The following is a 17,911-nucleotide window of genomic DNA, read 5'->3' on the forward strand; positions in this document are numbered from 1 at the left end:
TCTTTAAGTATAAGTAATTAAAACAAACGGAGGAAGTAGCTATTGCACTAAGAAAGCTACTTTGAAACACTAATCAAGAATGTTATTTACTATTGTATACGGGTAAAACTGAGGCAACAAATATCCTCGGTTTCCTGATATGAAAGCTATGCTCGGTCGGTATGAGACCGATCCTACCAGGACCCGGGATCCAAGCTCGACTTAGAACGAGGTGTTGAAGCGAGATGAAGAGGCGGTTAGGCACCATGACGAGAAGACCGAAATATCCGCCACCGGTCGGATATTTCGGCACCGATCGTGCTATCAGTTATTTGGAAGATTCTATGCCTTATTTAGAATTGTACTAGGGTAGGACTCCTCTACTATACAAAGAGGAGGCCCCCTTTACTTTTTGGGGGGTTCTTTTCGGATACACTCACACATATGTATTGAGCAGATCACATAATTATCAAGATTCATCTTTTTAACTCTTTCATCGCTGTTCATTGCCAATATCAGATCACAGTGGACTGACCTTGGTTCTTAGTACCCGAGGCCGATCAGCACCCATCGCGGTCAGATCTATATATTTCATTCTACTTCTTTGTTTGTCGTATAATCTAACGTCGTGTTAAATTAAACCACATATCCTTAGCACCGCGTACAAATTCAATTGTTATCCATTTTTAGGGTAAACAGTTTGGCGCCCACCGTGGGGCCTAGGATAATAGTGGAAGTTTAATACGAATTCTGATAACACTAGATATTTTTACGCTTGTTCTTTGAAGTTTGATTTCAGGTTCACCCGACATGTCAGACTCTCATTCTGTCAACTTTCACGCTGAATCAAGCCACCACGAGGGAAACGACAATGGGGTACCTAATAACAACGTGCTCCCAGTTGATCCTAACTTGATCGGATCATCAATGGGTGACGTGCCCGTCGGTGGGGATAATGGAGCCACGCTGCAACAGTTCCGGAACCAATAGGACATGGCTATGGCACAGTTGCAAGCCTAGCAGGAGGTTATAGCACAACTGTAAAATCAAAATCGAGCACCCGATGTTGCTCCATCTGAACAGACTGAGGAAACCGAAGAAAGGTACATTGCTGGAAACAACAGGATCAATCTCGGACAAAATGTCGAGCTAATAAGGATGCTCGAAGAACTGACAAAATGAGTAGAATTCGAGGAACAGAAGATAGAGGCAAACGACAAGAAGGTGGAGAACTATAATATAAGGGTCGACCAAATTCCTAGGGCACCTCCGGTATTGAAAGGATCGGATTCGAAAAAGTTCATTCAAATGCCTTTCCTGCCAAGTGCTACGCCGAAGCCGGTCCCGAAGAGGTTTCGTATGCCCGATATCCCAAAGTATACCAGGACTACCGACCCAAACGAGCACGTGACTGCATACATATATGCTATTAAGGGCAATGATCTCGCCGAGGATGAGAGGGAGTCGATGCTGCTTAAGAAGTTTGGGGAAGCCCTATCCAAGGGAGCAATGATATGGTATCACAACTTACCTGAGAATTCGATTGACTCATTTACTATGCTCGCGGATCCTTTTGTCAAAGCTCATGCCGGGACCATTAAGGTCGAAATCCGGAGATCGGACTTGTTCAACATTAAACAGTGAGATGATAAAACCCTCCTTGAGTTTGTGACCCAGTTTCAAATGGAGCGTATGGACTTACCTCCGGTCACTGACGATTGGGCCGTTCAGGCTTTTACGCAAGGGATCAACTCAAGAAGCTCGATCACATCTATGGAGCTGAAGCAAAATCTGGTAGAGTACCCAGCAATCGCTTGGGATGATGTGCACAACAGGTATCAATCAAAGATCAAGGTCGAGGATGATAAGATTTTGAGAGCCGCATCGGCATCGTGGCGTCCCAGTAAAGGGAATGATCGATCGAGGAGAACAACAGATCGAGAACCGAGACCATCATACGACAGGTATCAGCCTTATCCGCCTGATCGAAGGGGTAACGGACGCAACAGCGAACCACGCAAGAATGATAGGAGGAGCATCGGGGCCCACAAAATCGTGGACTGATGAACAGAAATATTGTCGATAGACCCTCGGGGAATAAAGAAGTTCCAAGATTGTCCGAATATAATTTTTGCATCGATATAGCGACTATAGCAGCAGTCGTTATCCGTAACAGAGAAACAAGGCACCCAAGGCCAATTCAATTTGATCTAGAAAAACGAGATAAGAGTCTGATTTGCAAATACCATCACACCCACGGCCATCGCACCGAAGATTGTCGACAGTTGAGAGAAGAGGTTGCCCGTCTATTCAATTTAGGTCACCTTCGAGAATTTCTAAGTGAACGAGCCAAGACTCACTTCAAAAATGTGGACGCCAACAAGCAAGATAGACCGGAAGAGCCTCAGCAGGTGATCCACATGATCATGAGGGGAGGGGATATTCCCCAAGGGCCGATAATGAAGCGCAACAAATTTTCCATAACAAGAGAGAAGCGTATTCGGAGTTACAACCCCGACGATCCTATCTCGTTCAATGACGAGGACATGGAAGGGATCGTTCAGCCTCACAACGATGCACTGGTAATATCTGTTCTTGTTAATAAATTTAGAGTTGAACGTGTGCTAATTGATCCAGGTAGCTCGGCTAATATCATCCGATGGAGAGTCATCGAGCAGCTGGGACTACTAGACCAGATCGTACCGGCAATACGAGTCCTTAACGGATTCAAGATGGCTTGCGAAATGACGAAGGGTGAGATCACTTTTCTGATCAACACAGCCGGAACCACGCAGCAGACTAAATTTTATGTGATAAAGGGAGACATGGGATATAATGCATTGTTAGGAAGATTATGGATTCACCTCATGAGAGTGATCCCCTCAACTCTGCACCAAGCGTTGAAGTTCCTGACCTCAGAAGGGATCGAAACCGTTCATGGTGAGTGACAAGCCACAAAGGAGATGTTCGCGGTTGAAGAAACGGTTACGACAGCCATAGATACATGTATTGGACAAAGGGGAAAGCGCCAAATAACAATCACAGATTCTGATCTCAGGGTCCTCGAAAGATCGGGATAGGAACACACCAGATGAAGAGCTTGATTTCGGAGTTCCGAGGTCCTTCGTGGTACCCAGTGATTCGAATGCTACCAAATCCACAGTCGAACAACTCGAGCAAGTCATACTGTTCGTTCATCTACCGGACAGGAAAGTATACCTGGGCACGAGATTAACCCCCGAGCTCAGGAAAAAATTTATTAAATTTCTTAAAAATAACTGTAATTGCTTTGCGTGGTCCCATTTAGACATGACAAGTATCCCACCAGGAGTAACAGCACACAAGTTGAGTCTAGACCCAAGTTTCCCTCCAATCAAACAAAAGCGAAGGCCGCAACCTGAGGTCAAGAATTCGTTCGTCAAAGATGAGGTATCTGAATTCCTTAAAATAGAATCCATTTGGGAGGTTAAATACCCGGACTAGTTAGCTAATGTTGTAGTGGTGCCTAAAAAGGGAAACAAATTTAGAATGTGCATAGACTATAAAGATTTAAATAAGGCTTGCCCGAAGGATTCATTCCCTTTGCCCAGTATAGATCGTATGATCGACGCTACGGCTGGTCACGACACACTGAGTTTTCTCAATGCCTACTCCGGGTACAATCAAATACAGAGGGACCCATGGGACCGAGAAAAAACCTCTTTTGTGACTAGGAAACCTCTTTCGTGACTAGGTTTGGCACATATTGCTATAACGTAATGCCTTTCGGTTTGAAAAATGTTGGTGCTACCTATCCGTGGCTAGTCAACCGCATGTGCGAACGCCAAATAGGAAAATAAATGGAAGTTTATATAGATGACATGGTTGTTAAGTCCCTGCGAGCAGAGTACCATTTAAAGTATTTGCAAGAAACTTTCGACATATTAAAAAAGTAGAACATAAAGCTGAACCCGAAAAAGTTTGCCTTCGGTGTCGGTTCGGGTAAGTTTCTCGGATTCATGGTATCAAATCGAGGGATTGAGATCAACCCGGATAAGATAAAGGCAATTTAAGATATCACCGTGGTAAACGACATCAAAGGGGTGCAAAAGTTGACCGGGCAGATAGCCGCCCTGAGCCGATTCATCTCCCGATCCTCTGACAAGAGCTATCGGTTCTTCTCATTGCTAAAGAGTAAAGAAAAATACCGACTTCGCCTGGACCCCCGAGTGCCAGAAGGCCTTAGAGGAACTCAAGAAGTACTTATCGAGCCCACCTTTGCTACACACACCAAAGGCGAATGAGCAGTTGTACCTATACCTGGCGGTGTTCGAGATAACGGTAAGTGGTGTCCTGGTTCGAGAAGAAGAAGGTACGCAATACCCAGTTTTCTATGTAAGTAGGACCCTAGATGATATTGAAACCCGATACCCGCAATTAGAAAAACTTGCATTAGCTTTATTGAGTGCATCTAGAAAGTTAAAGCCTTACTTTCAATGCCATCCTATTTGTGTCATAACATCATACCCGTTGAGAAATATCATGCATAAACCCGAACTCTCGGGCCAGTTAGCAAAATGGGCTGTCGAGATTAGCGGGTACTATATTGAATATAGACCCCGGACTGCTATTAAATCTCAAATACTAGCGGACTTCGTGGCCGACTTTACGCCGTCTATGATCCCCGAAGTCGATAAAGAACTACTCCTCACTTCGGGGACCAGTTTGGGAGTCTGGACCTTATACACGGACGTGAACACCGGAAGCAGCGCAATAGAAGCTGAAAAGTCATAGATTTAGGACTGAAAGCACGTGCTGTACTCTTTTTCCCTTCAATCGGTTTTGTACCGAAATGGGTGTTTCGGCAAGGTTTTTAATGAGGCAGTGCCGTACAGCGTGCTACTAAAATATAGAAGATCGATCAAGAACTAGGGACTGAAGACTGCCCATGTCGGTTCAATAGTACCCGAGCTCTCACACGTCTAACTTAAGTACTAGGGGACCATCATACCCGGGGTTAATCGATACCTATGTAAAGCTAAGGCTTGAACGATAGGATTTGATGTAAGAGGACCAAACGATCGATTTAATCGTGTCCGATTAGCTTGTTCTTTCCACGACAATTATTGTAAATTTGTTTCCAGTTCCATTAAGAAAAATGAGGACTTTCCTCAAAATATCTAATATGCAAATCACCGAACCGGACCTCCAAATATACGAAATGCGAAAACTCGAAGACTACGGTCTAAACGATGAAAGACTACGGTCTAAACAGTTAAAGACTATGGTCTAAAAATGACCACGTTGTGCGACTCAGAAATGTCTAAGTTCGCAAACAAGGCCTTTCGCATACCACACACATTCAAGAACGAGTCACTGTCACTTTAAATTTACTTTTGCTAAAGCAGTGATACATGCTAAGGCAATGGTGCATAGCGGACAAACAATAAACCGAGCCAAAGAATATTTTAATTCTCAAACACAAAATACAAGGCAATAAAAAATAATGGATAAGCCAGGCAAAAATCTTCTTATATATAAGTCAAGGACTTACAAAGGCTAGACAAACGGCCTTGAGTCCAAAAGACAAAAAGAAATACAAGGCTCCTAAGCCTAATCTTCACCCGAGCTCTCAGTGTCACCCTTGAGGTCGCTATCCGACTCCTCAGGATCATACATGGCCTTCGCCTCTGCTTCAAGCCCCTTAGCCTCCTCGATTAGATCAGATAAATCTTTCCCGGTGGCCTGAATCTCGTCAAGAGTCTCCCTTCGGGATCAACACCACATATATTTGGCCCAAGCATCGCTAACCCTCTCGGCAGCGGTCACGTCAGCTTTATACTGAGCCAACATACTGTCGTATCCTGATATTTGGCCCAGGGATTCATTACGTTTAGCCTAAAGATCGGAAATATCCCGGCCAAAGCTATCGCGCTCCGATTCGGTCTGGTCAAGTTTTGACCGAAGTTCGACAGCTTCCTCCGACATCACACAGAGTTGCTCCTTGAGAGCATCCCGCTCGATAACAGTACCAATCACTTTTTCTTTAAAGAAATCGAGCTCAGGTTTGATCTCGTCCAGTTCTGCCCGAAGTTGATATGTCTGGGTCACATAAGACCGGGACTGAGAAGGAGTAACGTTAGTATCGACTGTTAACGGTTTATTATGAACTCTGAAAGCCCTTATCTTCTCTGCTAACCGGTCATGCTCTTGTTTTGCCTCGGCAGCCTCTTTCCGGGCTGCTGCCAGGTCTGACTGAAGGACGGAGGGGTCGGGAAGGCTCAAGATATACTCCAGTTTTTGCCCGTAAAGATCCCCGAGCGCATTTGCATCCTGAGTCTTCTTCTCGAGCTCCTCCTTGAGACGGTCCATCCCCAACCTAATTCGGTGAAAACTTCTGTGATGGAGCATAGAGGCCTAAAAAAAGAAAGAGAAGCAATTGTTAGGATGTGATAAGAAAATAAATTTAAGCATAAAAACAAAGGGAATAAGATGTACCCAGTTCAAAGCATGTTGGGCCTCGTTGAAAAGGTATGATTCGCTGACCTCCTCTATTTTCTTCCGATCCTCTTTGGTCACTAGAAGGTACAGGTAGTTGGCCACCCCAACCGGGCCAGACAATATGTTCATGTCGGCCGGTGCCTTAAACGAGACCGGCCTTTTTCGCTTTGGGTCTACGCGAGAGGCTGGGGAAGTTTTCTCCAATCTAGGGCCTGAATTGACACTGAAGTGACTGGCCACGGGGATTGACTACTGTTCGAATCCCGAACAGCCTGTGACCGGGTCTCACCTTTCTCGGCCTGATGACCGGACATCTCTTCTGGTCCCACAGGGTCTTGGACCATTTTGCCTTTGGCCCTAGTGCCATCGGATGGAATATCCATTGTTCGAGGCGGCGAGTCCTGTATGTAAATAATGGTCTCAGTCGAAGCCACAACCTGAATTGGAAAGACAGAACCTATACTCTATAAAGGCGGAATGTAAGGTACCTTCGAGCCTGACGTGAAAGGCGCTGCCCTCGATCCAGCGGCTGCGGTGGTATATCGCCCTGATCTCGTGTGGATAAAGGCTCGGTGTAACATCTTTGAGCACCCCAACTTTCGGCCTAACGGTTTCCACACCCGTCGGTCTCGGGACATCTTTTGTCGAGCGTAGTGGCTCCTGGTTTGAACTTTCCCCCAAAGGTGGAGTTGTTTATGTCGAGCTTTCCAGCTCTTGGTTGATATTTTTCATTGGAAGGGCAACACTCGACCAACGCTTGGACTTCGTCATCAGATTGACTCTTGAGTAAGTCGATGGCATCGGCATCCAGAACCCGTGCCCGTGCACCTTCTGTGGAGGGCTCTTTGATGGTAAGCCTCGATCTTTTACTGATCTCGGTAGGAGCACGAGAAGACTCGGAAGACCGTTTTTTCCTCTTCTCGACCTTATCTCCCTCGGCGGTTCTCTCCCGATTTGACGCTAAGTAGGGGGCTTGGAGGGATGTCCTAGTCGGGAGCCTCAATATTGAAAGGCCTACAAAAGGAAGGAGGGCGGAATAAGTTTACCAATTGTGTCATACTATGTAAGAAAACGGGAGAGCACCCAGATGAAGGACTCACCATGATTCTCGGCCTCCCATATGGACCGGGATAGTGCATGCCAGTTGCGCCCGGCGTAGGTTAGCTGAGAACAAATGTTCCCAACCCATACTTCCATATTAGTAACCATGCCGAGGGTTTGAGAAATTGCTACATACACATGAACAAAATTGAGAATTGGTAAAATTAAACATCAAGGATACGACAGGGATATTTGAAAACAAAGGCCACTTACGAGTCTGGTTCCATTTCTCGGGGAAAGGCATCTTGTCCTCAGGAACCAAATCCTCAGTTTTGACCCGGACGAACCTTCTCTGCCAACCTCGGTCCCTGCTTCATCAAGGCTAGAGAAAGGAGCTTTTCTCGCTCGTTTCGTGAGCTTAATCCTGCCTCCCCGAAATACTCGGGGACTATACAACCGGAGGAGGTGACTAACCGTGAAAGTTTCATTCACATTCGTTGTAAAATAACGGAGAAGCACCACGATTCTCCAAAACGAGAGATGGATCTGGCCAAGGCATACCTCGAACTTCTTGCAAAAATCCACAATCACTGGGTCGAGTAAACTAAATGTGAAAGGGTAGGTGTAAACACTCAGATACCCCTCCACGTAGGTCGTTATGGATTCAGATTGGTCGGGAATAACAACTTCCATATCTTTCTAGCCACAGTCCTCTTTGACCCGCTATAGCTTATTCGGGGGAATCGTGCCCAAATAATCTGATATGTCAGCCGCTCGATCCCCTTGCTAGTAAGGTTTCTCGACCTTGAAGTCCTTGACCGTTACATAATCGGACGGGACAAATTCCGACAGTGCCGGTTTCGGCTTTGGAGCCAAGGAAGCCTCACCGATTTTTGTTTTGGAGGATTTAGTCATTGTTACTGGAATAGCAAGGTTTGAAGGTTTTGTATGAAGGTTTGAAAATTTGATGAAGAACAAGTAATGAAGATATGAAGGATGAATGTATTGGTATGAAGATTTGCTATTCAAATGCACGAGGGTAAAAAAATTCTTGGTGAAAATCTATAAAGTGAAAAAGTGAAATGAAAAAATCTGCTTTTATAGAGCGGGGTCGAGACAGTTTGCATTCCGTAACCGTCTTCTCGTACAATCGGGTCTTTAGGCTTGGCTGATGTCAGAGCGACGCGAAGGATGGGACTTTGATCCTATCCATTCATGAGAAGCGTATGGGAGAAGGAACCGGACCAGGCTACAAATGCATTCGAGAACCAAGGAGAACGAAGCCATAGCCGTCTTTGATTCCCGGTTAAGCTATTTAACACTCTTTTTATGGATCAATCATCCCGTAACCAAGGTTTCAACACGGCCAAGAACGAGCATCGGCGTTATTACGATAAAGATCATGTCAAACGGGGATCATTATCAAGGAGTTTTAGTTTCTCACGCATTGCTCAAAGTTCGACAAATTAAGATAACAGTGGATCGGACGTTTCATAAACATAAATAGAAGTACAAATTCAAACAGGAGATACGAGTGGAATGCATTCAGTAAAACCCGGTATGAAACCGGCCAACAAAGTTTTATTAATTTACTCCATAAGGCAAAATCTCGATTTTATTGGATGCATCGGTTCAGCAAAAGGGAAAAGAAAAAAGCCCTACTTTACGACCCTAGACTTAGAACAAAAAATAACCCCCCAAGCCGGTATAGTGAGCCAAAGGTTGAGAACTCTGGCCTATATCTTTCGGCGCAGCAACGGCATGTGACACCAACTAGACGACCCCGAGATTCTTCTTGGCAGCAGACGAACCAGGGCTACTTGGCTCTCCTCATCAATAACTACAGTCGGTGTTGGTCCTTCATAAGGTATTTCCCATCGAGTCTCCATGATATGGCGTGTTCTGAACCGAGAACCAATCCTCGAGTGAATAACAGAGGTGCTCGCAGTAGCTCGACGACGGGGTGTCCTCACTGACGCCGATGTCTTTCTCCCTCGAATGGAATCCTCGGCGCCCTCTTCAACAATGGTTTTCCCTTTCAAAGATTTTCTTGTTGGAAGCCCTGAAAATCGAAAAGTCGATGTTAAAATACAACACGGAAAAATTAAAATCGTTTGAGCAGATTGGGAATTACCGTGGCTTCTGCCTTTCCACCCTTCGGGTGCCATCCTCCTCCAGGAACGGCCCGAGTTAGAGAAGCTCCTAAAAGCGCAACTACTCATTCAAAGATAGTGACGATGAGGTCGAACTCGATCTGATTCGGAGCAGGGTTCCATATCTCCGGAAAATCGACGGATAATGGGCGGTGAAGTTGAGTCGTATGTATCATCATGAACCGGTAGAGCCATCCCCTATCGTAATCATCTTCAAGGTCTATGAGGCCCCGATTTCCTCGAGAAAGCAGGTGAATTATCCCACCTCGGATTACCTGAGGTACGTATATATGTAACAGGTGGTCAAGGGTGAAGGGAATCCCGGCTATGTTAGCCAACATTTCGATGCAGTACACGAGCCTCAAAATCTGTGAGGCGAGCTGGCCGATACACACACGATATCGGTAGCAGAAGTCCTCGATCACTCGAGGTACGGGAAGAGAGAACCTGATGGCAAAGGGATAAGTATAGACCATTGAGCAACCAACGACGTGATGATTCATCGTCATCCCACTTTTAACAGGACGAACATCAACATCCGCAGCAAAGTTGCAATCCTCCCTGACCACGAGAATGGTAACATCATCAATGCAGGACTCGAACTTTTCCACAGAGTCGAGGTGATAGGATACTTTGCAGTAATTCGTGTATTTGAAACCCGATGGAAGAATATCCACCGCAAGAAATTCTAACTCTTCATCAGGGTCGGTAGCCCCCGTTGGCAACAGAGGCGGTGAGTGGGGAGGGGACGCAGAATGGTCTTCACTTTGTGTTAACAACGAAAGGGAAGCCATGTCCGTGATTGACGTACAAAGCCAAATAAGGGAAGATCACACCCTAGCAGAAGAAGGTTCAAAACTTGAAAAATGGTATAAACTTGGTATGGGCACAGAGTAGGATTTTTTACAAAAATAAGGTTTAGGTTTAGAGAATAAAGATGCATGGCAAAGGGAAGATACATGCTCTTTATATAGAGAATAATCCAAAAGGCTTTGTAGTGGATCAAGAACCCTGACAAGGGGCGGCTTTCCAAGAAAGATTTGGCAGCTATGGTAATAATGAGCTGACATCGGGTAGAGTGCGAAGAGGTGACAAGAATGTCTTATCCTAGGCAGGTAGGTACAGCTCACTCGGCTCAGTTTGGATCCATTTCCTGTAGTCAATATTTCCCCTCGGAAAATGGGGGGACTATCTGTATACGGGTAAAACCGAGGCAACGAATATCCTCGGTTTCCTGATATGAAAGCTATGCTCGGTCGGTATGAGACCGATCCTACCAGGACCCGGGATCCCAGCTCGACTTGGAACGAGGCGTCGGAGCGAGATGAAGAGGCGGTTAAACACCATGACGAGAAGACCGAAATATCTGACACCGGCTGGATATTTCGGCACCGATCGCGCTATCAGTTGTTTGGAAGATTCTATGCCTTATATAGAATTGTACTAGGGTTTGGACTCCTCTACTATATAAAGAGGAGCCCCCCTTTACTTTTTGGGGGGTGCTTTTCGGATACACGCACACATATGTGTTGAGCATATTACATAATTATCAAGATTCATCTTTTTAACTCTTTCATCGCTGTTCATTGCCAATATCAGATCACGGTGGACTGACCTCGGTTCTTAGTACCTGAGGCCGATCAGCACCCATCGCAGTCAGATCTACATATTTCATTCTACTTCTTTGTTTGTCGTATAATCTAACGTCATGTTAAATTAAACCACATATCCTTAGCACCGCGTACAAATTCAATTGTTATCCATTTTTAGGGTAAACAACTATATTAACCTTTTATCTCTTAGCAAATTTATACATAGAATTTGTAAAGACTTCTTCGAAATTTGTTCAGTCATTTATTAGAAAAAAGCAATTTTAGAATTAAAAAAATTGATAGTTTTTTGGTTTTTTTCAAAAGAGTTGCTTATTTTGAACCAATTTTTTGTTAAACGTAGAAAATCACTTAAAAGGGAGTATTAGAACTTGTGATCTTAGATATACTCCCGCCATTTCGAAATAAGTGGTGTTTTTAATTTGGGCACTCCCGTTAAGAAAACTACTCACTCGTGAGTCGTGACTTGTAGAAAGTAAAAAGTGTTTTTACTAATTTACCCTTAATCAAATGTCTTGAAAAAATGAAAAGGTAAAAACAACACTTATTTTAAAATGGACGCAATAACAACTTATGACTATAAAAGTATGTCATTAAAAGTCATGTTCCATACCCTCCCATAGAATTCTTTTAATGTGCTATTTATCAGACAAACCTTTTGCTCGGTCGAATAAAGTTGAGTATCAACAAAGGATAGTGTTGTAACGGATGTGACTGCTTCTTTCTTAACTAGATGTCTTGAATTTGAGTTTTGAGTATGAAATTTTTTTCCCCTCAAATAGGGCCCTACACGGCTTGAATTTTGATATAGTCGAACTCTAATGTGGATACCGACACCGAGTGGAAAACAAAAAAAAGAATAAAGTTGAGGAAGAAGAGTTTAGTTTGTCTAGGAATTAAAATCTTTTTATCTTTGGTTGGTTTCGAATGTTGTGTCTCTACTTTACTACTTGTCTTCTCAATTATTGGCCTTTTTTGGGAAGAAAGTTGCTGTTTTTGGTCGTGAATTCGTTGGGATAGGATTTGGTTGATCATTGAATATTTGGCGGGGCATGTAAAGTTGCAAATTAGATCCTTAGACTTTTATCTAAAAGTTTAATTGGTCCACTTCCTTCTATTTTGTTATATTATAGGTATCCTCAATCTCTTATATTCATACTAAAATAATATGCAATTGCAACCTCATTGACACATGAATTTCTCTTGTAATGTGCACCTTTTACTCAGGAAACAATAAACTGCCTTGCTTCTGGTTTGTGTGGTAACATTTTCTTTTAATCCGGTAAAGAATAATGATGATTTGTTAAATTTAAAAATAATTTAATTTGGCCTTCCTATTTTACTTTAGCGAAAAGCATTCATTAGTCACATAAAATTACAAGTTTTAAAAGTCTTATAACCATACAATTATAATGACATGTTTATGGTGAAGAGTTACAAAAGTCATCATTTTTCTATCTTAAATTTAGTGCCTATTTTTGCCACGTAAATTAAAACAAAGAAAAAGTACAAGTTAAAATGAGCTGAAAAATTAGTACTCTAAGAGGAATCATATAAAAAAATTCCTCTCATATCTTCTCCTTCTCTTGCATTTCTTAGAAATAATCTAACGTGCTGCATTTTGAAATATTCTATTATTTCTGTCAAAAATGACTTAGTTCTATTTATGAGATCATATTTATCAATCTTTCATCTTAAATTGAATATTGAATGTTTTCCTTCAATTGAAATAAGGCACTATTTTGGAAACTACAAAAGAAACCTCCACTAATTACAAGGCCATTTGAGAAAATAACTTCAATTCATTTTTAAATATAAAATAATTTAAGTTCTTGAAAAGAAAGGAATATTAGTTCTACTGTCAGTAGAGCATTTTTTTTTTCCAGATAAGAATCACACATAAAAGTCAAAGAAACATAATCAACTCAAGTTTTTTTTTCATATTGAGATGAAATGAGTGAGCTTCTTTTCTGAAACATTTTAGGGGCTTGTAGATATTATTTGCTACTCTTGTTTCCAAGTTGAAATCACATACAGGAGTCAAAATTACACAGTTAATTCAGAAGAAGGGATAATTTTAGATACATTCAAATAAGTAGGTTACTGAATTTACTTTCATTTCGACGACATTAGGATACCGAAAGGTAAATGTGTCAACTCAAAGCATCACCGTCCTTTTAGCCTTAGACCCTTACATAATACTCCTATTTGTACTTTAAACATTGTTATTTTCTTACTTTAGGACATTTTTTGATCAGTTGCCTTTCTGACACCTGCACTAGAATTTTACATGAGTAGGGTGTTTGATTTTAGTTTTGTTTTTAAATATAAATTGAGAAACAATTTCACAGAAAAAGTTGTGTACTTAAATTAGCTTTTCAAAAAAATGATTTTAGAGAAATTTGTTGTTAGCATTTGTTTTTAAAATTAAAAAAAAAAAAACTTATTTGATTGGTGTGTCTCAAAACTTTGTTTGAGTATAAATGGTGTCTCGGCAACCAAAATAAGATAAGAGCTATATAAAGCAAAATAAGGGTTTTACTAAAAAAGAGAAGTGAGAGAGATAAAGACTCATATCCCTACCAATAAATCTGAAATTAGTTACAAATTCCGTCGTTTATCTGTCGCTAAATTATGTGTAGCTAACAAATTCTTTTTGAATAGAAAAAATAATCTTTTCAGACTTCTTCTATGTTATTTTCTGATATCTATTTGTAAAAATAATGATCTCTTATTAAAAAGACATAAAACTAAGAATAAATTTGTAAAAGACTTTGTACTTTTAGCTGACATATATCCGTTAGGGAAAACTACGTATATATGCATGTTAAGGAGAAATATTTACGAAACGTGACGATAGTTTTCCTTAGTTACAAAACATAACGATATATTACGAAACAAGACAGATTTTCATTTTTTTTTTCGTTTTTTAATTTTTTTTTCAGAAAAAATATATATATTTTTTAAAAAATAATTTTTATATTTTTTTAAAAAAAATTAAATTTTATATATTTAAAAAAAAAAAAAATCTTTGCTCAAAGGCTTAAAAAATTACCTCAAATTTTTGTGTATGAAAGTTGTAAGAAAAATATATGAAATGTGTATGTGTGAGCGAAATTTTTAATATAATTTTCATACACAAAATTGTGAGCGTAAACTTTAAGCCTTGAATATTGTATGAAAGTTGTTAAAATGTTGTTGTAGTTGTATTAATTTTCCAGAAACCTAATATGAACTTTATATACGAAAAATGTGAATGAAATTCTAAGTTTTGAGCGAGATATACATATTTCATACCATTCTCATGCATAAAATTTTGAGCGTAATGTTTAAGCATTGATCGAGAAATACACATTTCATACGTTCTTCATACATAAAATTTGAGCGCCTTGAGCAAGATATACACAATTCATACACAAAAATTTGAGCGATTATTTTAAGTTTTGAATATTGTATCAAAGTTGTATATAATGTTGTTGTAGTTGTATTAATTTTACAGAAATCTAACATGAACTTTATTCACGAAAATGTGAGCGAAACTTTAAGACTTGAGCGAGATACAAATTTCATACACACAATTTTGAGCAGATTTTTTAAACCTTGAACGATATATACACGTTTCATACATTTTTCATACCGTTTTCATACACTAAGTTTTGAGCGAACTTTTTATGCCTTGAGCGAGATATACACATTTCATACAACTTTCATACATAAATTTTTGAGCGAAAAAAATATTTAAAAAAAAATTAATTTTTTTAAAGCATATTTTGTATAGGGTTTGTAATGTTATGTTTTGTAAGTATAAACCTATCGTCACGTTTCGTAAATATTTCTCCTTAAGATGTATATCTACGTAATTGTCCCTATTCGTGATAATCTAGTAAGGGATTGTCGTGTGGACTAGGCTTGGGCTTCCTTGGATTGCAAATCACGTGGGCCAGTTGGATCAGGTTTAAGACCCGTTTTGACTTTTTGTGCGGATTGTCGAACAAGAAGACTTATTTTTTCATGAATGTAGTGTTCGGGTTAATGCATATAATTATTTTTTTTTAAAAAAATTGTAATCTGTCATCAGCATAAATAATAAGTGATTCGTTCGTCAAAACTTAAACAGATGAAAAGAAATCATTTACTAGTAATTTTGCTTCTGCCGAAACTTGAAGATGAGATCCTCATGGTTTTCTTTTGACCTCATTAATCACTAGGTCACATTCTTAAACACTATCAATAAATAATTTTAGGTTGGCCTTATGACTCATCTTGACTAAATATATCTGCAGTTTGGTTATATTCTTAGAAACGTTACTATGGAAATATGAAAAGTCAAGTTCCAAAGTTCAAATACACAATCGGTGATTTGATTTCATTTTCAATAATCAACCAATTCCTCCCTATACACAAGAAGAAAGCTTAACTAAATTGGGACCCTCTTCCTGTTAGGTGCCCTTTCTTTACCAAACATTGTTTCATCTACACCTAGCCCACAAATACTTATTCTCACTTCCCCCACAAACCCCACCCAATCTTAATATAATCAAACTCCACATGGCATCATCACAGTAAATCACAGTTTGATGGGCTCCATATTGGCTGTTCTTATCTAAATTAATGTCTAAATATCTCTTTGATAAGATGGTAATTTTATTAATGTGGTGGGAAAAAATCTGGGTTACAAGTGGGAATTATTTCTCCATAATGTAGGCACTGGTCTTTAACATTTGTCCCTCAACTTGGTGGTCTTTAATTTTGTCCCTCAAATTGGTAGTCTTTAATTTTTGTCCTTCACCTAATACTAAGGGATTCTGGGTTTGAATCCTACCTCAGTTTAAAAAAATAAAATAAAAAAATAATTCGCAAGACAGAGTTTTAAATCAGGCATGCAAAAATCCGCCTTAAGTGAGAGTTTGAAACTCTGCCTGAGGCCTAACTTTTGCCCGAATAGGCCTAACTTTGTGTTACGAAACTCTGCCTTGCGATTTTTTTTTTTACTGAGCCAGGGTTCGAATCCCAAACCTCATGGTATTAAGCGAATGACAAAAAATAAAGACCACAAATTTGAGGGGCAAACATTAAAGACCAGTGCCTTTGAAGGATAATCATGCAAATGAACCCACAAATATGATCCAAGAAAGAGACATTCAACTGACAATCCCTTTTTTTGAATTGGACTTGAATTATAATTTCTTGAATCCAAAAATTAAAATTTTTAAATCGAAGTTTTCAGATTTAATTTGAATCGCCCGTATGTCATCCCTAATGCCAGGCCTTCGACGATCTCCCTAGAGGTCTTGGTTAACATGTTAGTTATGTGGAGACTAATGATGAACTTTTCATTCTCAGAAATATAATGAAGTGATTGATATCCGATGATTAAAGGGCACCTAGGTGCACAAAATATCCCGTGTTAGCTAGGTCCGGGAAAGGGTCGCATTTCAAAAGGTGTGATATAGATAGCCTAACCTAATGCAAGCATTAGTGGCTACTTTCACGGCTCGAACTTGTGACCTATATGCGGTGATTAATAATAAAAATTGTCGTCTAGTGATATGGAGGAACTCTCTTCTTCTTGGTAGAGAAGTGATTTTTGTGTTGCTATGATAGTATGAGTGATGATTATGGTGATTTTTAGGGGGTGGTTATGGTGTTTTCTGGTGGTGGTCTAGTGGTGGAATTATATTATGTCGGGTGTATGTCATTATATGTCACGTGTAGCACTATACATTGATATATACACGAGATACAAGAGACATACACGTAATATATCAGTGCAACATGTATCTCATGTGTATTTCATTGTATGTCATGTGTATCACTATATATCTGGTGACACTTACACGTGACATACGAATGATCCGTATTGTGTATGTCAATATATGTCATTGTATTTCATGTGTATTTCAATATATAAAATTGCTAAAACTGTAAGACTAATTTTCCAGTGTAACTCTTAACAATTTTTCGGCGGATAGGCTATGAGTGATGGTAACAGTAAAGGGGGGTTGAGTGGAATAGTGGCGCTAGGGCTTTCGAGAAAGACAAGATAAGAAGAAATAGAAAATACTTAAAACTCCTAATTTTATGGAATATTGGAAGGTTGTATACGCAAACAGGGGCGGATCTACTTAGTGGCGTGGGGATGCCACGCCATCCACAAGCTTCAGACGAAACTTTGTGTGTGTGTGTGTGTGTGTGTTTATATAAAATGTATAGCTAAATAATTAAAGCGGCACCCTGATGACAAACAGATACGGTACTGCCACTGGTGAAGGGCGAAACTTCCGCCTTTGAATGCGCGGGATCGAACCCGCGTAACTACATTCTTTAAAAAAAAAAAAAAAAATTACGGAAAAAAATAGACAGCATTAGCAAGCAGCAACGTAAGGTAGAAATCCTCCTATTCTAATCTCGTTCTTTTTCTTTTAAATAATTCCAGTTGACTTAGTTTCAATTATTAGTAATTTGTGTTGACTAATTTTTAATTTATTATTCTTTGATCTTTTAAATTTCTTATTAGTTACTAGTTGTTTAGATGTATAAACTTAACAACATAAGTCCTTCTCTCTCATCAGATCAAGAAACAAAAACCCTAGTTCTTGGGTTTCCCCTTTCCAATGTCAAAACCAATACCTTCCAATTCCATTGCCA

At 40.3% G+C, this 17,911-nt stretch overlaps 1 protein-coding gene across 1 annotated transcript; it reads left to right on the forward strand.

The window, feature by feature from the left end:
• Positions 1-1,662: 1,662 nt before the first annotated feature.
• LOC132637306 (uncharacterized) lies at positions 1,663-3,462 on the forward strand. Its single transcript, XM_060354418.1, has 3 exons — positions 1,663-1,972; positions 2,125-2,919; positions 3,287-3,462. Exons 1-3 carry the CDS (start codon positions 1,663-1,665, stop codon positions 3,460-3,462), a joined length of 1,281 nt encoding a protein of 426 aa, XP_060210401.1.
• Positions 3,463-17,911: the final 14,449 nt, after the last annotated feature.

Source organism: Lycium barbarum, chromosome 4 (assembly GCF_019175385.1).
Source record: "Lycium barbarum isolate Lr01 chromosome 4, ASM1917538v2, whole genome shotgun sequence".
NCBI classification, from domain to species: Eukaryota; Viridiplantae; Streptophyta; class Magnoliopsida; order Solanales; family Solanaceae; genus Lycium; species Lycium barbarum.

Excerpts from the sequence above, each read along its gene's own strand:
- LOC132637306 (XM_060354418.1), top strand. The coding sequence starts at position 1,663 with ATGGAGCGTATGGACTTACCTCCGGTCACTGACGATTGGGCCGTTCAG. Across the intron at positions 1,973-2,124 it reads TTATCCGCCTGATCGAAGGG|CGACTATAGCAGCAGTCGTT; the intron begins GTAACGGACGCA and ends GCATCGATATAG. Across the intron at positions 2,920-3,286 it reads AGGGATCGAAACCGTTCATG|ACATGACAAGTATCCCACCA; the intron begins GTGAGTGACAAG and ends GGTCCCATTTAG.